Genomic DNA, 24224 nt, shown 5'->3' with positions numbered 1-24224 from the left:
AATGTGTCTTTTGTAGCAAAACTTAATATAAGACCGGGTATTATATTATATTATATTATACCCAGTCTTATATATCACATCATAGCTTGCCTGGTCTTATTTTACTATAATTTACTATAATACGGGGTCTTATATTAATTTTTGCCCCAAAAGATGCATTAGCGCTGATTGTCTGGCTAGGTCTTATTTTCAGGGAAACACGGTATTAGGTTGGTGCAAAAGTAATTGCCGTTAAAAGGTTAAAAACAATTGCAAAAACCGCAATTACTTTTGCACCAACCTAATAGGAGCTGTGTGCACAGTTATACACACATGCTGACATCAGTGAGCGTGGACTCCTGGGGGAAGTTAAGACATGTGACCTGCACTCTCATGCAAGGTGTGTCGGGGCAAAGGAGACTCTGGATATCATGTGTCATGTCAGCAAAGCATCACACGCAACATTTGTCCCAGATGTTGTATGGTTTTCAGAAAAGGCAAGTCCTCATGAGAGGTAGGGTAGCTCAGGGCAAGACAGGGTAACAGGTAATAGTAAGGAACTAGTCAAATTTCTCCCATTCCATCTTGAGTATTGTATAATAAGCTGGAGAATCTCTGTTGTTTGGGACTTACAGTTCACTCACCTTTCTTGCTGACAAGAAAATTAAAACCTGCCATTCAGACTCTTCTCATTGGACTATTAAGTGGAATTCTTATTGTCCCAAGCTCATGTGGGCTGTGCCTTCTCATTTCAGTCGTGTACAAGTACGGTTTGTTTGCCCAAGCCTAGATAGTTGAGAAATCTGTGACCTTCAGGTCAGAACAAACTCGATAGGGTGAGCCAATCAATAGGGTCAGGACCAAAATGAAAACTGAGCGAACGTCAACTTCTGGGGAGAAAAGGCACTCCAGCGACCACTCCTACCAAGTAGTCATATGATGGAGAATATGTGAGAAAAATATACCAAAAAATACCTTGGAATTTGTTTTTTTGACAAAGCATCGTATAGGGTTACCTATTGACTTTTATCCATCATTATTTTGGTGCTATTGCATGTCTGTTCTTTATTTAAAGACCGTCCTTGATTAATATTGTATATTCCACATTGCAAAAGTGGAAACAATGGGAAAATGATCTTTCATGCAACAGTAACTTGCTTTTTCGTAAAAGATAATGAGTCAAATCTCTCTAAAAGAAATGGTAAAAATGTAAGTTGGCAGTCATCATACAAGTAGAAGGAACAATTTCAAGGGCTATATGGCTCCTAAGAACTTTCATCTTCAAAGCAAGGTATTAAGTCTTTAAATGTGTTTCCTCTTTCAGTCAGTCAGTCAGTCAGTCAGTCAACAAATATTTATCAGTCTACCATATGCAAGAGCTGTGCTGGTGCTGGGTACACCGATGAACAAGACAGATAAAGATCAAACAAAGAGGGGATTAAGACAGAGGAACAGAGTAAGGATTAGTTTTTGTTTTATTTTTTTTAATTAATTGAGAACTACTGAGACACAGTTGTTAAGAATGACCTCTCCAAGGCTGTTGGGGACATTTAAACTGAAACTGAAGCAAATGCAAAGTCCTTGAAATGACTCAGGACAAGGGAGAGCAGTGTGTGTGTGTGTGTGTGTGTGTGTGTGTGGTGTGTGTGTGTGTGTGTGTGTGTGTGTGTGTAGGTTGGGTTGGGGGGGAGGGACCCAGAATAAGCGGAGAAGAAAGCTGGAAGAATTGATGGGTTTTATGGAAGGACGGGACTTGATGATGCTGCATAGGGTGGAAAGGGGAGGCAAGGAAATGAGTTACAGAGTGCTTTTGGGTAGGCCTTGGGCGAGATGCAGAAGGCTTACGTAGGGTGGTAGTAGATAGGGTAGCACCGGTTAGATTTAAGATGTGTTTTGAAGTAGAGTCCACAGGGCTCAAAAATAATTTGACACGGGAATAGAGTTGAGAAAAAGAAAGGAATAATCCAGGACTCAGGTTTCTGGTTTAGGATCATTTCCCTCAGTTTATTTCCTTCAAGGCACTTACCACAGTTAAAGCAACTGAAGTCATTATCTTGTTAATTTAGTTCTTTATTTATTTATTCTGTCCATCTACAATAATGCTGTCCAATAGAAAATGAATGCCAGCCACATATGTAATTTTAAACTTGCTAGTAGCCACATTAAAACGAGGTGAAATTAATTTTACCGATATATTTTAGTTAACCCAATATATCCAAAATATTTCAACAAATAATATAAAAAATAAATAAGAGATATTTTTACATTTTTTTGTACTAAGTCTTCAAAATATGGTGTGTGTTTTTCACTGTTAGAACGTCTCAGTTGAGACTAGCCACATTTCAAGTCCTTAATCATACCTCTGGCTAGTGGCTATGTACTGGAAAGTGCAGATCTGGAATGGGAGCCATAGAGGGCAGGTCTTTCATTATAGTTCACTGTTTTTCTCCAGCAACTGAAACATTCAGTGTCATACAGTGAGCATTAGGTATATTTTAAGTGAGTGAATAAATGCCTGGTGATGGGAGCTCATTGGAGGCAATAGTTTGGAGGGTGGGGACCAAAGCTTTCATTTTGGATTCACGCAGTCTGAGGTGTTTATAAGACTTCTAAGTGGAGATGTCAAGAAAGGAAGTGGATAGGAGAGTCTGGAACTGAGAAGAAAGATCTGGGTGGCAATGTAAATCTGGCACCTCGATGGGTTCCAAATCCAAGGGAATCATTTTGGATCACCTTAGGAAAGAGGACAGAGAAAAGAAAGGGCCCAGGCCCTGACTTTGAGAGATACCAACATTTAGATGTTGCGTGAGAGAAGAGAAAAATCAGGAAGAGTGGAGGACTCAAGAATTCAAAAGAGAAAATGTATCAAGAAGAAAGGAGTGGTCAACTCTACTGAGAAGTCAGGTGAAAAAAAACACAAAAGGACCAAGAAGGCAGGAGCATTGAGACATAAATAATCCTGACACATATTCCACAATCATGATCTCTTTTAAGCCTTACTTATAATACTTTGAGTCAGAGAGAGATCCTTTGTGTGTGTGTGTGTGTGTGTGTGTGTGTGTGTGTGTGTGTTTTAAATACAAGGAAATTAGGCCTCCAAAAGGTCAAAAAGCCCAGATAGTTTCATGTCTAGAACTCAAGACTCTTAGTCCAGCATTATATAAAGAACATACAAGTATTATAAAGCACTGGATATAACAAGGGACTGTTGGAGGTTTGTGGAGGGAGCGTGACTAGCTGTGACTTCATTTAGGTCTAGGTAGTTTGAAGTAGATATACATTTGGCAATATTTTTTAGGTATGGAACTAAACCAAGATTACATGATTGGGATTTCATTCAATTTCTTAAGTGACTTCTGCCCTTCATGTATAACACCTAGAATTCTTAACACACTGTTCATCACAGGAGTCCATTTCTCAACCTATCTTAGACAATATAATTCTACTCCTGCAGTACGTTAATGTAAACTAACAACTTTATTCAAGAGAAAGGTCATTTGCAAACATTTATCAAGTGTGTTGTTATAGGTAAACTAGGCTTTCTCTGCTGCCTTTCAAAACACAGAAAGAAGTTCTATGGCTAAGTAGTTGCGTGACCTTGAATAAGACTTTACCTTTCTTGTGCCTCTCTGCTCTTATCTACGGGGGTTAAACCAGATGATCTCCATTTCTTAAAATAATTTGTAACTAATAAAATTAAAAAAAAATAATAATACCAGAATATTTGAATAAACAAATGGGATAAAAAAGAAATAATAATAATTTGTGATTTAATGTTATAGTTAGAGTTTCCTCTGTCCACCTATTTAACTTCAAATTTGATCAGTGTGCCAAGATCATCGTAAAGGAATTCAAGAAGCCTAGGGATGAATTCCAAGTTCACCACCAGGTAGGTGTGTAATTGTGGAACAGAGACAACCTCACTTTGCCAGCACATTAAATGGGATGATAACACTCATGCTCCTGCTCATCTTTCTGTTGTTTTCCGGACTGAACCAAATAAATCACGTGAATGTTTTGTAATCTGTGCAGTACTAGAGAAATTAGAAGTGCAGTTATTGTCAAAGCAGATGTTTAAAACACTATACATTATCACTCCCAACATATACGAAGCTGAGTCTGTCCTTTACCCTTAGGGACTGTGACTTGTTACTTTTGTTGAGTTATGGTAGGTTATGAATGGAATACTCTCAGTGTGAGAATGGAGACAACTGTTTAGTCTTGGTATCTCCAGACAGCGCCTATCTTTGAATGTTTACAAGAAAATAATGAGATACACAAAAAAGAAACAAGAAAGTGGGAAGGGGGTAATTCGCACGCAGAGGAGAAAAGAAAGGCGAAGGCAAAGAAAAGTCAGAAAACTAAAGGAGAGTCAGAAGTAAAGGGATGGGGAGGGGAAGTGAGCATCAGCGGGGCAGGAACAGCAGCCAGTTAGGATGGGGGCAGGGGGCAGGGGGCGGGGGGCGGAGGGTGGGTGGCGAATGAGTGGCTAGTCCAGTGACTTGCCAAGCAGGCTCCAGGCCGAGGAGGGTGGGGCTTGGGGAAGGGCAAAGGCAGGGCAAGACTTAAAAGGGAGATGACCCTTGCTAGTCGATGCCACCAGTGCCCTCCGAAGCCCAGGGCAAAGGGACCCAACGCTGGATGACGGGAGGAAAGGCCCGCTACTGAGGCAGGCCGTGGGCTCCCGAGGAGGCGCGCAGACAGGACAGGGGAGGCATCTGGGAGCGCCCCGCCACTCCGCCACCATGTGCGAGCTGTACTGCAAGCAGGACACTCTGGCGCTGAGGAGGAAGCACATCGGGTAAGGGCTCCCCAGCCCCGAGGGAAGACGCAGAGAAGGGGAATAACCAGAGCAGGGGGCAGAAAAGCTTAAGCTTGGCTGGGAGCGGGAGAGCGAGGAGCGCCTCGCAGACGCTCCGCCAGCGGCCGCCGCTGCCACCGCACCTGCGCACGCGCGCCGCCGCCTGCAGGGGCGCCCTCCTGCCTCCGGCGTGGTCCCGGCTCTGCAAGCCGGGTAGGAGTGGGGCTGTGGGCCCGCTGGAGGGGGAGACACGTGAGGGTTAATGGCCCTAGGGAAACACCATTCCTGGGATGGGCGCTGGGAGGAGGAAGGGTACTTCTCCGCCACTCCCACCAACTCGGAAGCTTTTCAAAACTATAAAATAATTTTGATGATGACTGTGAAAACAAGCTAATTCTGACAACTTTTGTTTAAAGTGAGCTTTTTCTTATTGCATGCTTGGTTAGATGGTAAAGGGTTAACCCAGCCAGTAACCACCTTCTTTAAGACGCTATTTAACCACCTTAGTCTTCCATGCTTTGCCCTCGTTTCAATTTAAAAATGCAGTGTTCTCTAGTCTACGTTTGTTTTGCCCACGCTATAAACAACTTGGTAATATACTGATGAACGTTAAGAGACTGAGTGTTGTCAGACCTGAGCTCTGGTCCTAATAGGGTGTCGTCTTACCAGTGTGACCTCTGTCAAATTAATTTCCTCTTCTATGAAAGTAGGAATAACATTCTGCTTACCAGGAGCGAGCAAATGAAATTAATAAGTGAGATCTGGTCGGGGTTTTTGTGTGTGTTTTTTTAAGGTACATGTAAAAATGAATGATGATTGCGGCCCTCCGCGACTCTTAGCCCCTGTAAAATCCAGGGTCTGCCATGTTTACATATAATTAACAAGCGCTGCAGCGGGCGGGCCAGAGAACTGGGGCACAAGAAAGAAAAGAACCAGGGTCCTCTTCGGGGAAGTGCTGGGCAGTTCTCGTACCGAGGTTCCTGATATCGACCTGGGAAATTGCTAAAGGGTTTAGGAGTCTAGTTGACGCTCTCTCAACCCCGCAGTCAAAATGGTCACATTCCTCCTCATTATCCGACCACCCCTTTCCCTTTTTCCAATCACTGCTTTTTTCTGTTAGTTTTCAATTCTATATAGTTAGATCCCAATGAAAACCTAATGATTTCTGCCGTGAGCAGATAAAATTCTGTAAAAGGAGGAATGTAGCCATGGACTGACTGGAAAAATTTTACCCGAGGTCTGAGGGGCAAGGTGGAAAGTACATTAACAAGGCAAGGTGAAGTCTGCAGTTTTCAGCCCATATTCAGAACAAAGGTTTTCTTTGGATTCTAGTTCGTAGGTATAAACTAACAGCTGAATTTGAGCCAATAAGAAATTCTTATTAAATATTAGTTTTATTTTAGCTGATGATGCTTAATCTTAGGCAATTTTAAAATTTAAGGTGACCTAGTCACAATAATCAAAACGCTTTCTAAACAGTTGCATATGGCCTTCATATAGAAATACCTAATTACTCTCTAAATTACCTCTTATGCATTTGGCAGTTTTTGTGCATGCAAAATCACCAAAATAAGAATATTATATTGTTTTAGTTTTTAAATGTCCATGTAGTCAATATTAGATGTTTCTGTTGTGATGTTTCTATGTTGCTAAAATGTGTACTCTAGACATTCATCCAAATAATAAAAAATATGGATGACTATTATGCTCAAAATACTGGATTAAAGGTTTAGAAGAATAGTTGGATTTTATTATTTAAGAATAGAAAATCCATTTGATACAGGACAAGTACCACTCAAAGACATAGAAATGATCTCCCATAAAATCTCTTTTATAGTATTTGTCACTAAGTTATTTGTATTTAGCCTTTAGTGCTACGTATTTCTTTATAAATGACATTGGAAGGAGAGAGAGAGAGAAATTAAAAAAGCACTACCTTGGGCTATGGCATAAGATTCTGGTTTTCTCACCTACTGGCTGTGTAACCTTAAACAAGTCCCTTAATTTTTCTGTGCACCAGTTTCCTCACCTATAAAAATGAGAACGACAATAACCCCTATTTCATATAATTGTTGGGAGTATTGAATGAGATAATATTTGTGAATTTGTCAGTTCCTGACACATAGTAAGCCTCAAAAAAAAAAAAAAAGTTTGGGGTTTTTTTCCCTAATAGAACAATATTTCCCAAAGGAAAAATAGTTATTGTTTTGTGTAATTAGAACTGTAAGAGTTGATCCATGTGCTTCTAAATAGAGTTGTCAAATCATGGCAAATTTAATATAACAAGCACAAGAAATGTGAGCGGTGTCACAAATGGAAGATTAAGGTAAGAGTTTCCAGGCCGATACGAAATAAAAAGTTATGTCACCTAGGTTGTGTTTCCCCTTTCCTTTATATAATTGTAATTTTCCACTTATCATGACTTTCGTTGAGAAGGAAAAACACTGGCAGACCGGAGTGTTTCCTTTCATTATTTCTAGGCCTTCATGCAAAGTTTTCTTTGCTGCGGATCCCATCAAAATAGTGCGAGCCCAGCGGCAGTACATGTTTGACGAGAATGGGGCACAGTACCTGGATTGCATCAACAACGTCGCCCATGGTAACTGTCCTGACTTATTGTGCCTTAATACCTGTATGGAGTAAGGCAGACTTGACCCCATTAATATACGTCTCAGGAATTGCAGGGGCTGCGGTTCCTTTGCTGAACCCGGCCAGAGTCCTAGCAGAGAAAAGTTGTAGCAAACTGTGGAACAGAAAGAAGCTCATTTTTGTTTTCTTGCTTCAGAATCCTCCTCACTTGCCAGGCATTTAGTATTGTAACTTATTTCTTTGGTTTTTGTCTCCTAAATTTTAGTGGGACACTGTCACCCAGAAGTGGTCAAAGCTGCCCAGAAACAGATGGAGGTGCTAAATACAAATTCTCGGTTCCTCCACGACAACATTGTCGAGTACGCCAAGCGCCTTTCCGCAACCCTGCCGGAGAAACTCTCTGTTTGCTATTTTACAAATTCAGGGTATGTTTCCAGGCTTCCCACCTATCCCATTCCCAGCAATCTCTTTGATTACTCTCTGGCGCATACCTTTTCTTTTCGCCTTGTGGTGGAGCACAAAATGTCTCAAAAAGTTTCCTGACATTCTTGCCATTTACTAAGTGGTCATATGCTGGGGACCTGACCAATCTGGTTCTTCTGCTTTCCTCCATGAGCCGGTTGTCGATGGGACGCCAGACTTGTGTTCCAAAGCTTCTGAGCACAGCCTGTAACAGTGTGATGATTAACATGTACATGCCACTTAACTTTTTATTACCATGGCTTCCTTGGTGAAAGATGGGGAAGGCATCCTCTTAAACATCCCTAAAGGTTAGATACTTAGGTCATGACCAAAGCAAAAATATTCAAGTCTGGTGTTCATGTGAGAAAACCTAAATAGTCAAATGCCACTCACCTCTTTGGGAAGTAGAGTAAGTAGCTAAAGAATCCACAAGCCTATGTAGTTTTTTCAAAGCATGATTGCGGTGTTTTAACAAAGAAAGAACTCTACCAAACAAGCTATAACTTTTGTAAGATTTTTGATTGGTTTGTTTTCTTAGGCAATTGAACATATTTCTGCAACACAAAGAGGGAAGGAATAAATTCAAGGGAATAGATATGTTCCAACTCTTAAATTCTGTAAATTCAAATTACTATATATCCATTCTAGGGAATATTGTGCAGACATTAAAAAGTATATTTTGAAAATACATATCTAATGACATGTGAGCAGCTTACAAGGCAATGTTATATTGGGAGGAAACCTGTATATACAGCATAAACTCATATTTTAAAATGATACGTACATATATGTTAAAATTAGCTATTAGAAATTCTGTAAATATTTGACTATGTGATTCTGTGATTCACTTTTCCCTTTACAATAAGATAGTTTAAAAGCAAATTTTTAGCCAAAAGATCATTCTTTTTTCTTTGTAAAGAATTTAAATATTTTGTTATAAAGTGTTCTTGCTTTCAATAAATTAGATATCATAATATTTGACTTTCACTGCTAAGGAATCCTATACTGTCAAAGAGGGGTTAGACCCAAAGAACACTATCCCCAAAGACTGGAGACGATAGAGCCTTGGGACGGTACAAAAAATAATCTTGAAGTTAAACAGGCTTCAGTCTGAAAACTGACTCTGCCTCTTACTAGCTGTGAGGATTTATTCTTGTTACTTAACCTTTGAGGCTATTTCTTCATCCATAAAAAGGAGATGGCAATACTTGCCTGGCAGAGTAGTTCTGAGAGTAAATAGCAAAACACTCAGCATGATGTCTGGCAGATAGAAAATGTTCCACAAATTATTATTTTCTTCCCCTGTGTCTAGTTAGACTCTCTGAACCAGATAGAAAAATTATGATCTTCATTTTATAGATAGGGAACTCATCCAATATTGAGCCAGTACAACGGAGATTAGTAGCCAAGTAATGGGCCCTCACACTCCCATTCCTCCCAGGGAGATGAGGCTTAAGGCAGGCTTCTCAGTGTCCTCAAAGTTAGTCACCTATTGAGGTGACTGAACTCTGCTAAAGTTAGAAATGGGCAGCATATCCTTTATTCGTATTGCATATCCCAAGTTGTCTCATTCTTTATTGAAGACATCTGGGGAATTTGTATTAAAAGGATGAAGTGAGATTGTTGGGTGGGAAAAATTGAAGGGGAAGGAGAGGAGTTCAACTGATTTCTTAATACATTTCTGAACACGATAGCTTCCCCCTTATTCGAGATTTTGCTTTGCGCGGTTCCAGTTACCCATGGCCAACCGTGGTCCAAAAATATTAAATGGAAAATTCCAAAAACCAACAATTCATAAGTGTTAAATTGTTCTCCATTCTGAGTAGCGTGGTGAAATCTCATGTCATCTGGCTTGGTCCTGCCCGGGACATGAATCATTCCTTTGTCCAATGTATGCAGGCTGTACACGCTCCCTGTCCGTTCATCATTAGTAGCCCTCTCAGTGATCAGGTGGACTGTCTGATCACCTAGGGTATTGCAGTGCTTGTGTTCAGGTAACCCTGATTTTACTGAATAATGGACCCAAAGCACAAGAGTACTGGTGCCGGCAATTTGGATATGCCGAAGAGAAGCCAGAAAGTACTTCCTTTGAGTGAAAAGTTGAGTACAGTACAATAAAATAATTTTACAGAAAGAGCATATTCACATAACTTTCATGACAGTGTTTTGTTATAATTGTTGTAGTTGAGTATTAGTGATTGTTGTTAATCTCTTACTGTGCCTAATTTATAAATTAAACAATCATGGGTATGTACATATAGGGAAAAATATATATATAGGGTTCAGTAATATCCATGGTTTTAGGCATTCACTGAGCTCTTGGAACATATTCCGCTCAGATAATGGGGGACCACTGTAGTTAGAATCTTGTAACTTTTAAACTAAACTTTTGAAATATTTTGAAAAGAGCTTATGTGACACTGTTCCCTCTCTCTGTTGTCTTATAGATCAGAAGCCAATGACTTAGCCTTACGCCTGGCTCGGCAGTTCAGGGGCCACGAAGATGTGATCACTCTTGACCAGTAAGTCCTAGATGAAAGATTTCTAAGCAAGAAGCTGCTTCAGAGACAAAATCGTGTTGATCCTATCCATACTAATACCATAAGCACGTGGAGAGGGGGGTGGCTATATGGCACAGTGATTTTTACTATGTATTAGGGGACCAACACCAGTTTAGGCCTGCAGGATGCCGAAATTCCTTCCAAGTACATGAAAACAGGGGAGGATCTACTGGGTGCTGTGGTCATGGCCTCATGGGCATGAATCAGTGCTTAGTTCTCTCATGTTAACTATTTATTGAGACACTACAATGTATAACTCAGTCTTTTTCAAGACAAAAATACAATTAGTATCTTAAAAATCCAAGCATTCACTTCACTATTGTGATTATGCACTATAATTAATTTAAAAGATAAAAATTTAGAGCAAATTTTAAAGAAAACAAGCAGCCAAGTAAAAGTACTTTCTCTTTAGTTTATGACTATTCACAGTTGCTAGTTAATCTTACCTTTCAAACATGAATTTATTACATTTTAAACAAGAAATCCAACAACTTCCATCTTCACTAAGGAGATTTAATTTTTTTTTACCTCTCCACCCCACCAATCTTAGGCATAGAGGGTTAAATTGAACATGCCTCTTATTTCTTTTTCTCTATAGACTTTTCTCACTTTATGTGTTGGTTGGTATATTAGTTTTCTATTGTTGCTGTAAAAAAATTACCTCAGACTTAGTGGCTTAAGCAACACAAATTTCTTCTCTTATAGTTCTGTATGTCAGAAGTCCAGAGTGGGTCTCACTGGGCTAAAATCAAGGTGTCAACAGGGCTAGGTCCTTCTGGAGGCTCTAGAGAACCTGTTCCTTGCTTTATCCTGCTTCTAGAGGCCACCTGCATTTCTTGGCTTGTGGTCCCTTCCTTCACCTTCAGAGGCAGCCATTATATTACTCCAGCCTCTGCGTCCATCCTCACGTCATCTCTCATGTCTCTGACCACCATCTTCCTGCCTCTTTTCACTTATAAAGACTTGTGATGACATTGGACCCTCCAGGATTATCTCTCCATCTCAAGATACTTAATTCAATCACATCTGCAAAGTCCCCTTTTCCATGTAACATAGTCTTTGGTTCCAAGGTTTAGGTTAGGACGCGGGCATCTTTGGTGGGGTGGGAGGGAGCTACCACAGTTGATTTTCTGGGTCTCTTTTATTCCCCTTCTCCCCTACCTATATACAGACAACTATTCTAATAACATCTTTTAGTTATTATTTTTGTAAAATGTAGATTATTTTACATGCATCTGTTTTAATTTTACAAATATTGCTATAGAGCTCTTTCTGTTTCTGACTTTATTCCCTTAGCACTGTTTCAAGGTTCTATGTTTCTGGGTATACATCTATTCTTCTAATTCAGTGCTTTCCAATAGAAATATATTGTGAGCCACATAGGGAACTTATTTTTTCTAGTAGCTGTTATATCTGAAATTTCATTTCAACGTGTAATCAGTATAAAGATATTAAACATTTTCTCTCTTTCTCTCTTTTTTCTGTATTGGCTTTAAAATTCAGTGTATGTCTTATACTTACAGCACATCTCAATTCTGACTAGCTGCTTTCCAGGTGCTCAGGAGCTACATGTGGGAGTGGCTGCCACGGGGGACAGCGCAGCTGGAACAACTGCCTATCATTCCTCCCAGTGATGGCTACCGCCAGCTACCACAAACAGCGCTGCAATGAGCATCCTTGTACATGTGCCCTTATGGACCTTTCTGAGAATTTCTTAGGGACAAACACCCAGAAACAGGATAACGAGGCCATAGGGGTACTATAAGCATTGCTAATTTGACTTAATACTGCCAGATCCATCTCCAGAATGGTTGCAGGACCATACAGTGCATAAAACTTCCTATTTTTCCATATCCTCACCAAAACATAATAGTATCCTGCTTTCTAATTTTTTTTCTAATTTTGCCACCATTCTAATAGGTATAAAGTATCGATGTTGTTTTAATTAGCAATTTTCTAATTATGAGTTTGAGTATCTCTTCTTACACTTATGCATTTGTTATTTCTGTTCTGAAAATTATCGGTTCATATTCTTTGCCCATTTTTCTATTGGGATTCCACCCTTTTCTTGTTGAATTGCGGTTGCTTATATAGTCTATATTAGAGGATTTCAACCTTAACTCTGTTTTAGAATTACGAGGGAATTTTTTTAAAAAAACACCAATGCCTAGGTCCCAGTCTAGACCAATTAAAAGAATCTCTAGAGGTGGATTCTAGAAAACAGTATATATATTTTTAATTGCCCAAGTGGTCCTAATATAGAGGCAGAATTGAGAACCACCATGTTGGACATTAATCTCTTTTCGTTTGAGACAGTCAAATGTCTTTTCTCTATTTATCATTTAGTCTTTTAACTAAGTCATTGGTATCCTTGAGCAGAAACCTTTCATTTTGTTCAAATCAAATAGATAAAATTTTCATCTTATGGTTTGTGTTTTCTAAATCTTGTTAATATCTCTTTCCTAACTCCCCAGATCCCAAAGATGTTCTTTGTTTTCTTCTACTGCCTTTATAATTACTCCTCATACCGAATCTATCTGGAGTCCACTGTGTTACCATTTATGTATGGATGTATCTCTAAGCTCGCCCTCTGTCCCAGTCGTCTCTTTGTTCTTATTCCAGTGCCATACTAATTTTATTAGTCTAACTCTGTAGACTAATGGCTTAATCTGTGATAGCGGAAGCCTTCCCTCTTTGCTTTATCTATTCATGGGCCTTTGATATTTCTCTTCCAGATCTCCCAATTATATCTCTGGGCAAGACACAGAAAGGGGAATATCATAGCTACCTGTATTTTAAGTAAGAGAAAAGAATTTCATAGCCACTTGATCACCTCTCAGTCTTGAAGAGACCGTGTGTTCCTTGCTAACTTGTATTTGCCTGACATATGCGACTAGACATCCTTTGGAAACCATCCTAAACAGAAACACAGCCCATTCTATGATACAAGGTCATTTTGTTTTAATTTACTAGAATGTAACTATCAAATACATTTAAAGAATACATACATACGTATGAAGTTTTTCATGAAGCTATAAATTTTTTTTTTACCTTTAGACAGTCTAATTCAGCAGATATTATATACTTTAAAGAAATTAAGTTCTTTACTGGCTAAAAAGACATCGTCTATGAGGATACATACTTAGCTTTTCATGTGTTTTATTACATAAATAAGGAAAACTGGAAAAATTAAATGGCCAGTCTTGCCATGAAAAATTAGATCCCATATAGTTAAATCTGGAACCAATGTTGAGATTCTCCCTGGATGATATGCAATACTGTTTTTCATAGTATTAGAAAAACATCCTTCTTTGAAGCGATCTTGGTTACTGTTCTTTTTCTTTTCAGTGCTTACCATGGTCACCTATCATCTTTAATTGACATCAGTCCATATAAATTTGGAAAGGGCAGAGCTGTCAAGAAAGAATTTGTGCATGTGGTAAGTATTTTAGAATCCAAGAATTAGAATGTTAGTACTGGAAGAATGCCTAGTGATAATACAGTCCAATCCTTTTATTGAAATGAAAACATGAAAAAGAAACAAGATCTAGAGCAGTATGTGACTTGCTGAAGTCAAAGAGCTAGTTAATGACAGGATGTAGCTTAAAATCCATTGATGAGGGGCGGCTGGATGGCTCAGTTTGTTAGACTGAGAGCTCTAATCAACAGGGTTGCCGGTTAGATTTCCACATGGGCCAGTGAGCTGCACCCTCCACAACTAGTATGAAGACAACGAGCTGCTGCTGAGCTTCCAGAGGGGCGGCCGGATGGCTCAGTTGGTTAAAGCGTGAGCTCTCAACAACAAGGTTGCCGGTTCAATTCCCACATGGGATGGTGGGCTGTGCCCCCTGCAACTAAAGATTGAAAACGGCGACTAGACTTGGAGCTGAGCTGCGCCCTCCACAACTAGATTGAAGGACAACGACTTGGAGCTGATGGGCCCTGGAGAAGCACACTGTTCTCCACTGTTCCCCAATATTCCCCAATAAAATGTATTTTTAAAAATATCCATTGATGAGTAACACAATGGGCAACTTAGTATTGTGGTAGTGATAGCTTTAATTCACAACTATCATTTTATTTTTCTTGCCTGTTGATCTTTAATTACTTTTGCTATCACTGATGTCAACTTGAAATTCAGAGTTGAATTAAGTGTGTATGACTGTCTTAAAATTAAATTGCTCTATGTTAAATTATTATATAGATTTATTAAGTAAAATAAATAGTAAATAAACCAATCAAGTTTAAAACTTTTGTTAAGGATCAGTAGACTTTCTTAAGCGAATCATCAATATCTTCTTTCAAAATTTAAAGATCTGGAATCAATGCTAAGGCACTCTAGTTTTCTGAATGATTACAAATTGCTATGTAGTTGGTAAGTGTTGATCTATTTTTCAATCTAGAATAGTTAATCCAATTTCCATTCATTGAAATTTTCAAACAATATCATCACACTTGTTGATTTGAATTTGGTCCTTATGTGAATAGGGATGCAGTCTTGACTTCTAACGGGCTAGGAGCAAATCCAAGGTGCCATTCACGATTCAAAGATTTCAGTATTTAACAGAATTAGGACGGATCAGAAATGTCACAAAAATAGAAATGTCACAGAAATAGAACAAAATAATGCAAAGTCACTTAAGTCTACATGGTCACCTTTCTAATGTGCTCTCGTGGGGAATTGCCAACATTTAAAGGCTAGCTTGTCCAAAAGGCAAATCATGAGAAATGGTATCATTTGATGTTTTCAGGCACCAACTCCAGATACTTACAGAGGAAAATATAGAGAAGACCATGCCGACCCAGCCAGCGCTTATGCAGATGAAGTGAAGAAAATTATTGAAGAAGCTCATAAGAATGGAAGGAAGGTTTGTATTTATAGCTTGGGAAACATTTTAACATCTTTTATAAAATGGACTTAAATCACTGTGATACATTGGAGAGATGGGAAAGAATTAGATTTCAAGTCCCTTTCTGATCTTTTCTGGTTACATTTTCACTTGGTTCATATTTCAAAAAGCGCATTATTATAATCATACCTCTAAGGTTATCTATTTTTATTTATCCTGGAAATGTAATCACTGTGCCTATTCCAAAGCTGGTGGCCTAACTCTGACCTTCCCAGTGGGATGCAGACTCGGTCCAAAGGGGCAGGAGAGAGAATTAAGGAAGGTGATATGCCAGTGATAGACTACTCTAATGAACAGCCGCACAAGAGGCTGATATATGGTGATGGGAGTGGGAGGGACAGAGTGGCCCTGGAGCCTCAGAACCACTGCTGTCTCCAGGACGCACAAGGGAGCCTTGGCACTTCCTTTCAACTGGTTCAACTTTCCCAAAGCCGCGGAGCTTAGATAAGTCATGGCAGAAAACGTTTCTTCCAATCTGGGCCTGGATTTCTAAGACAGAACCAGAATCCTCCAGAGTAGAAAAGAGACTTTCCATTTTCTCAGACTTTGCCCCACTGTCTTCAGCTTAACATTAAATTCTCAGCTCATTTGAGGGTGACGTACGTGGAGTTTGAATGAGATGTGCTACAGGCTTTGCCTTTAACGTGCTTATGGCATCGACATGGCGATAAAAAAAATCTCAACTGAGATAAAAGTGAAGGCTTTGCTTTTTCCTATTCATGTATTTTTGTCTTAATGACTGGAGAGTCGTTTGCATTTCTTAACTCTCTTCTCTTTCTTCCTAATCCATTCGATTTTCACATCTTTTTATGTGATACCTGTGCAGGCAGACCTAATATCTGCCTATTGTAGGAGCTTCATACTCTTTTCCTCCTCACATGCAGCCTTTACCTCTTTACATGAACAGTGAACACTGCTTCCAGGAAAACAAAATTTACATTTCCCAGATCTTATGGTTTTTTCACTGCTAAAGGGGTTTGGACAAATTTTTGAGCACATTAGCCTTCAGTAGTTCTTGAATTGATGCTGTCATGTTAACAACGCTGAAAGCAATGAGCAAATATAAAACGGATGCTTCCGAATATTAGATGTGCTTACAAAGTGATGGAAATGTAGACAAGAAATCTGTTGAGTCCAACGACTTCATTTTATAACTGATAAATGAAATATTCTAAAGCGAAAGACTTAAGCCAAGGTAAGACAGTTATTTCCTAAGAGGCACTCTGGACGAGAACCTTGGTTTCTTGACTGCATATCTCATTTTCATGCTTTCTCTTCTTAGTTCAGCGTTGTCTATTTTCTACTTCTCCTTTCTTAGCCTCTAGAACATTTCCTCTGTAGTTCCTATTGTGAATTGCCTGATTCTGTTGAGTTAGACATGGTTCAGGGCAAGAATTAGAAATATAACACAGTAACTAGCAGTGGCCTCAGGTCACCATCCCATTTCGTTCATGGAAATTCCAGGCTCACGCAGCACTATTTCACCAAGCTGAGGAAATAGGCACCACAGTCATATATTTAGAGCCTGGGGAACTTTTTTAGAGATTCATATCAATACTGATCAAAACATCAGTTTTATTCAGTTGATCCTAAAGAAAACACTGCATTTAAATTAATTATGGAGAAATAGAAAGCACCCTCTCCTCCATTTCTCATGGCAAGTTTCACGGATACCCTCGACTTTCAGAAATTAATGCTTCAGATCAGTTGCTTTTCCAGCATAGACATCTTTTCTTTTTAATCAAATGGCCTATTTTCCCTTGCCACAGGTCCATTCGCAGCCATTTTTAAAACCCTGCTCTATAAGAAGTCCTCTTTTTAGGTGATATGAGGGGGACCTAATGGACTGTGACCCCATCTTCTCTTGTATAGATTGCTGCCTTTATTGCTGAATCCATGCAGAGTTGTGGCGGACAAATAATTCCTCCAGCAGGCTACTTCCAGAAAGTGGCAGAGTATGTACTGGATGTGGGCACCCTTGGTCAAACTGAGGGCACCGTGACAATTCCGTAGGGCCATACTGGTTGTTAAAATATTGACATACTTCCTAACTAGCTGGTAAGCAGTCACTTCGGAGTGCCTGCCACCCCAGGGCTCTGGAAATTTCTCCACCTTCCCAAGATCCGGCAAATGAAGGGCGTACACATGGTCCAGCGCGGGGGCCTCTAGGACTCTGCTCCAGCCCCAGCCTGACATCCTCTCTGATTGGCTGGTGCCTAAGCCTGACCAAGTAGGAAAAATTTGAAGATTAACCTTCCTAAACACTACGTCTTGTTCACTTCTTTCTCTTCCCACTTAAAATACTGCAGTAGAGCTTCCTTTAAGTAGTACAAACCCAAACAATGTAGAATAAATCTAATCTGGAAATTATGTGGTTGCATTTCAGTCAGTGGCATCACATAGATGTCACTGGGGGTTTTGAGCACTGATGTATTTTTAACAAAGATTACAGGCTCCAGGTAAACAACTTTTTAAGTCCTCCATAATCTGTATCTTTGTGGGTGGCTGTGGGGACTCTCCGCGACCTGAAGGCGTAAGACTGTCCTTTTTGCTTTTCAGATATGTTCGCGGAGCAGGGGGTGTGTTTATAGCTGATGAAGTTCAGGTAGGCTTTGGACGAGTTGGGAAACATTTCTGGAGCTTCCAAATGCATGGTGAAGACTTTGTTCCAGACATTGTCACAATGGGAAAACCAATGGGCAATGGCCATCCAGTGGCATGCGTGATAACAACCAAAGAAATTGCAGAAGCCTTCAGCAGCTCTGGGATGGAGTATTTCAATACGGTATATTTTTGTCTATGACTTTACTGCTAAGAGGGGCAATAATGCAGTTCTTATACTTCTTGCCTATTTACTGAAGATTAAAGCTCAGTATTGCCAGCTAACCACCCCAGGACCCTAGCCAAACTTTGATCTAACCATGTTTCATCTAACTGGAACAATTCTTGAATTTTCCGTTCTGTATCTTTCCCTTTCCTCAAATGTTCTTGATAATTATTCCACTGATAGATGGCTGTTCTCTTCAACTCTAGAGGTTATGATATTTCATAAACGGATGATAATATTTTGTTTACTCCTTAAAAGGAGTCACATTCAGCCTCAAATTAAACTGAAGTTTAGAGACTGTTAATTTTTTGTGACAATGCAATGTTTGATAGAGTTTGTGTCAAGTTTTCTTTCTTTACCTTCCTCAGGGTACTGGCCTTTTTATCAGAATTGACTTAGTAAAGGACCATCAGAAAAGGACTCCTGCCACAGCCGAGGCGCAACACATTATTTACAAGTTTATTTAAATTTCCAAAACATCTCTGTTTAGATGATTCAGTACTATAAAAGTTATATGGCTATCATAGGAGATACTAAATTTTTATCTTTAAGAAATAGTATTTCCTTGGTTTTATCCCTAAAAGTCATAAGCTTTAAGCTTGGAAAAATTATTATTGTTTGTACAATATGTATAACAGGATTTGTTTTCTAAGGACATAAATTATTTGGAAAAAATGTCATTGCTTAGCTGTTTCCACACAACTATACAAGGACAGAAATACATATCCCACTCACTGAGGCACACTTTGAAATCCTTAATTCCCAATACATTTTCTATTTTTTTGAACCGATAAATTTCCTGCTACTCCTGCATACTGGTGATGAAGCATGGAGAATATAATTTGGAATGAATTTTCCTTTTATTCTGAATGAATAGAATCATGCTATATTCTAAGTCTACAAAACTAATATCTCAAGAGAAAATTTTATCGAAATGATATCTTTACTTGCTTATGTATGAGCCACATTTCTTATAAATGAAGCAATACCACTAATTCAACTATCATGTTTTCTCATGTGTCTTTTTTCTGAAGTATGGAGGAAATCCAGTGTCTTCTGCTGTTGGTTTGGCTGTCCTGGATGTCATTGAAAATGAAGACCTTCAAGGAAATGCCACAAGAGTAGGGAGTTATCTTATTGAGTTACTGAATAAACAGAAGGCTAAGCACACTTTGATAGGAGATATCAGGTATGTTTATCATGACATTGTTATGTAGTTACTCATTTTTCCAAATGAAAATAACTTATATTTTACCTGATACATTTAAAATAAATTGCATAAAACTAAATCTAGAAAACACTGAAAATAAAAAAAAATTTTTAAAAACTCATTCTTAATCTAGAACCCAGATATCATCACTACTGTTAACTTTTGGGTATATATCTTTCCTAACTTGTATACTTTTTAAAAAAGGTAAAGCTGGGTTAATTTTCAGCACCAAAAAGATGAAAAGAAGGGACTTAAAATAACTTTAAATTATCTATTAAAAATTATTTAAAATGATATCCTGGAAAACTCAATATTTTGCATAGGTATATATACATATAAACATGAAACATTTATCATCATTAATGTCCTGAGAAAGGAAATAGTCTAAAGAGGTTGTTTTTAAGCCTTTTTCTTTTGAATTAAGTGTGTGGGGGAGGGGCTGGAAACTGGATGACAAAAGCAAACTTGTTTCAAAACCTGGAAAGAGTTGTGGACACTGGGTTGGTATTTTGGATTAGGTAGAATCAATTACAATTACCCTTAAAAGGAGTCACATTCAGCCTCAATTTAAACTGAAGTTTAGAGACTGTTAATTTTTTGTGACAATGCAATGTTTGAGAGTGTGTGTCAAGTTTTCTTTCTTTACCTTTCTCAGGGGTACTGGCCTTTTTATCGGAATTGACTTAGTAAAGGACCATCAGAAAAGGACTCCTGCCACAGCTGAGGCTCAGCACATTATTTACAAGTAAATGCACTCCCACCCCCTTTTGGTGTCCGGGTTCTGGGTTGCCCACCCTCTTGAAAACTTCTTTTACTGCCTTCCATCTCTCCAAATAAGGAAAGTTTAAGACACATGCAATTTATAAATGTGGGCTTCTTGTATGCAGAATACTAAACTGCGCTGTGTTCACATCATTCGTAAAGAATCTTGGTTATCGTTTGTATGCACTGACATGTGTTTCCTGCATGCTAATTAGGATGAAAGAAAAGCGAGTGCTTCTCAGTGCTGATGGACCTCACAGAAATGTGCTTAAACTAAAACCACCTATGTGCTTCACTAAAGAAGATGCAAAGTTTATGGTGGACCAACTTGATGGTATTCTAACAGGTCTGTCCACAGATAATTTTTTTTAGATGCCTCCTTGCCCCCCACTCCCGTGCCCCCCGACCCCAACCTGGTCATACATGGCTGTGTATCTTGTTATTCATGACAGAAGTGAAGGAGGCAGAACTGAGTGTTAACTTTGTAGTAAGAATTAGAAAAGGAGAGCTGAAAAATATTAACATCATGGACTGTTAGTTAAATCGAAATTTTCTTTTTGTACTCACACAACTCCAAACCTAAGCTTTTACTGAAATGGCACAGCTTTATTTTTATCATTTCAGTTTTTAAAAAACTGCATGTCTGCATTGTACCATGAACCACAAATGCTGCAGTGTATAGTAGTTCAACATTGTACCATGAAAGTATGTGAAATATTAATAAAAATTATAGCCTACGGGTTAACAATTATTTGCTATGTGCTGAATCATTTGATTTTAAGTATTTCACTTATTACAATATAATTTTTGAGGACTTTTGTTTGTCATTCAGTATTATAGGCTGTCATAGGAATTTATCTTATTTATCTGATTATATAATTAGATTAATTCATTTTTCTGTCATGGGCATAAATTGATATTAGAAAGTAAACTAACAATGTAAAACCATGTTGAAAAACATTAAGTACTGTCAAATGTTAGAATTTTTGTTGTTGCTTCAGTTATACTTTTAAGATTCAACTTCTCTGATCCCTTATCAGTCTTTTAGGTTTAGGACAAGGCTGAAAAGCCAGGAATCAATGTAGCATGCAAAATAGATCATTAATGTTTGGGAACTCAAGAGTCAGCCAAAGTTGTTTGTAATAAGTCACTGCCTTTAGACTAAGAGGATGCTGACACCCAAACCTGGCAAGTATCCCGCACACGACTGCGTGTCCTCTGGTCCCTTGAAGGGCCAGGCAGAAGAAAGAGTAGAGGTTGGGGCAAGTCTGTCATGAGTACTTAAAAGTCAACTCAGTTCTTAAGCATTGTCAATGATGGGTCAAAGAATTTCCTTTAAATGAAGTGACCTAGGCATAGCTAACACAGGCTCAGTGCCACTTGTAAATGATAATGATGAAACGCTACCGTGTTTCCCCGAAAATAAGACCTAGCTGGACAGTCAGTTCTAATGCGTCTTTCAGAGCAAAAATTAATATAAGACCCGGTATTATATTATATATTTTATATTATTTTATGTTATATTACCCGGTCTTATAGTAAAATAAGACCGGGTCTTATATTTATTTTTGTTCCAAAAGACGCATTAGAGCTGATTGTCTGGTTAAGTCTCATTTTCGGGGAAACACAGTATAATAAAAGCTTAAAAGCAGCAATTTTCATAGTGACACATTTTTTAACATATTTATCTCTTATTCATAAGGATTTTCTTATTGATACCAAAGGGTTTTTTTTGAGATTTTTATGTTCTGTTTTCTCCATTGTGTCTTCCTTGATATAGTTTTAGAAGAAGCCACCGGAGACAAAACTGAGAATGTGATCTCCGAGAATACACCTTGCCGAACAAAGGTAAGAGTCTGCTACTTTATTTTTAAGGGGAAACATTTCAAACTTTAGAAATTTACGTAAAAGGAATGTAAATTTTTTAAAATTACACAGTGACCTTTAGAATAAAACCCTCTTTGCTGGGGTTGGCTTATTGTTGCACTTTTGGGTGCACACTTAAATTTCAAGGCATGTGTCAGACCACTGGAAAGGAATGAAGCCAAAGAACCATTCTGATAGGATCACGCCCATAATAACAACCAAAAAACCCTGCGGGCCCATAAAGAGGGCCTTTAAAATATAGAGAGATGATAATACACGTCCTAAACGCCTTCTTGTTTGCTCTGAAGACCACCTGACACTGCCTCAGATGCCCACACACCGCTCTTTAAAATCAGCAGGAGCATTGGCAGCCTGGCTCCAGAGTTTGGTCCTGTAGTGAACTAAAGTAGAAACTTCGAATGGCCGCTGGGGCCTGAGAACCATCTGGCACCGAGTGGCCTAGTTTCTGCATTTGATGTGCTTCCAGCAGAGGGCCTTTCCATTCTCTCCCTGAGCTGCCTGGGGTGTGAGAAAGAGCTCCCCAGGTCGGGAAACAGTAAGGCCAAAAGCTTGAGAAGCTTTGTTGCATAATTTGTTTATGACTTTGACCCATAAAGGAACAGTCAGTGCCTTGAGCCTCCCTGCACATCCAATGCAGTCAGCAAGTCCATTTCCTGATTGAAAAACATGAGGCCATTTGAGTGAGAGCAAATGATTTGCTAACAGGACCGCTTCTGTCTCTTGGTACAGCACAAACCAATTTCAGACATCAATGATTATCTGCTATCCCAGAGTAGCTTATCTGTCTAGGGCACAATTACAGGTCTAAGAACTGAGCAAGCATTGAAAAGGAGCTTCCAAGTAAAAGAGTTCACCACGGGACGTCCTCCTTTGGAGTTAGCAAAGCGAACACACATTTCTGAAATGTTGGCTTGGAGTCCCAAATTGTATGTTGACATCACATGTCAAATATCTGTGGAAGACACTACTCAGGGGTGGGGAGAAACAGGAAGTATTGTGTTGTGTTTTGTTTGTCCATCAGCCAGTGGACCAGCCCCGGGGAGGCTGGGAAGGTTACAGCTCGAGCACCCACTGGGTTTGTGCACCTGTCTTGCAGATTCCTAAGGAAGTGCTCAGTGAGGGTGCTCCGGACCAGAAAGAAAATCCCAGCCAAAAGAGAAATGGATTGTGCACGGATAAACATTCACTGCTCAGTAAAAGGCTCAAGACATGAGAGATTCGTGTCTTAAAGCAAGATAAATGTGCTGAATGAATAGAAGTGTCGCGTCCATTTAACACCTCTGTTGTACTCTCTAAAGGTAGAATTTGCGTTCCATTCAGATTTGTAAATAAAAAAAGTAAGTGAGTAGTGAGAATAAACCAAGTGATGATCAAACCACGTCAAGATTGTTTGTTCAGCCTCTAGCCTGTTGATTCCGTACTTGAGATTTCTGAATGTACTTAATTTATTCTACTAAATTCAAGCTTCACATTGAATATTACGTTGGTAGTTTTACTCCTCCTGTTTTAATGATTGAAATGAGAGAGCAAAGTACAGTAAGTTCCTTAACGTTGGAAACTTAGTGCCTTAAGATACAAATTCTCTAATGATTCCATTTATATAAAAATATATTTATGAACTATAATAAAATAAAATATGATGTAAACCAAAATTTTTTTTTACTAGCGCAGTGTTTGTCTTTCTTTTGCAGAGAACATTAAGGGTTGGGGTGCTAAAATCAAAGCCATTTGGAAAAAAATCACATACACCAAATGTTAAAAATGAATGAATAATTCAGACCTCTGTCAGGGAGCTTGGACTAGGGAACTAGGTTAATCGTGATCCTGTGGGAACCTGGGGTCGAGGAACAAAAAATATACCCAGAAACACTCTAATGATGTAGCTGGAACAGCAGCAGGAGCCAAAGCACTGTGTTCCCGGTCAGAAGACTCAGCTCTGCCTGCTCAGATTGTGTCACCTTGGCAAGTCACTTACCTGCAGGTGAGAAATTAACTTTGAGCCAAACATCTTCCTCTTCCTCTTCCTCTTCTCACCATCGAGTTTGTCACACACACACACACACACACACACACACACACAATCTAATCAGACATGAGGAAACCTGGAACCTCAAGTGGCTCTTCATTGCATGCTGGTGCCATGAGACATCCACTTGGGAAATGTACTGAATGGAGAGATATTTGAATTTTGGTATTGACTTTGCATAATCTCTCTATTGCCTTCCTAATAGTTATT

At 39.0% G+C, this 24224-nt stretch overlaps 1 protein-coding gene across 2 annotated transcripts; it reads left to right on the top strand.

Moving 5' to 3' along the window:
- Positions 1-4552: 4552 nt before the first annotated feature.
- On the top strand, positions 4553-23640 carry ETNPPL (ethanolamine-phosphate phospho-lyase). Of its 2 annotated transcripts, none has more exons than XM_019741922.3 (13): positions 4553-4780; positions 7261-7379; positions 7635-7794; positions 10279-10353; positions 13741-13831; positions 15144-15260; positions 17175-17257; positions 17862-18087; positions 19164-19318; positions 19995-20084; positions 20317-20447; positions 21882-21949; positions 23085-23640. In XM_019741922.3, the coding sequence occupies exons 1-13, from the start codon at positions 4725-4727 to the stop codon at positions 23199-23201; spliced, it is 1488 nt and encodes a 495-aa protein (XP_019597481.3). In that variant the 5' UTR covers positions 4553-4724; the 3' UTR covers positions 23202-23640. The 2 variants fall into 2 exon arrangements, with proteins under 2 accessions (XP_019597481.3, XP_088648524.1); XM_088792398.1 differs by having other exon boundaries at positions 4572-4993.
- The last annotated feature ends 584 nt before the right edge of the window (positions 23641-24224 follow it).

The sequence above is a fragment of the Rhinolophus sinicus genome, chromosome 1 (assembly GCF_057876585.1).
Source record: "Rhinolophus sinicus isolate RSI-liver-muscle chromosome 1, RSI-T2T, whole genome shotgun sequence".
In the NCBI taxonomy this organism is placed as follows: domain Eukaryota; kingdom Metazoa; phylum Chordata; class Mammalia; order Chiroptera; family Rhinolophidae; genus Rhinolophus; species Rhinolophus sinicus.
The sequence above is the reverse complement of the archived record's forward strand: the minus strand, read 5'-3'. Positions and strand labels throughout refer to the sequence as shown.

Coding starts and splice junctions, on each gene's coding strand:
- ETNPPL (XM_019741922.3), top strand. CDS start 4,725: ATGTGCGAGCTGTACTGCAAGCAGGACACTCTGGCGCTGAGGAGGAAG. Junction 13,832..15,143: donor AGAAAGAATTTGTGCATGTG/GTAAGTATTTTA, acceptor TGATGTTTTCAG/GCACCAACTCCAGATACTTA. Junction 15,261..17,174: donor CTCATAAGAATGGAAGGAAG/GTTTGTATTTAT, acceptor TCTCTTGTATAG/ATTGCTGCCTTTATTGCTGA.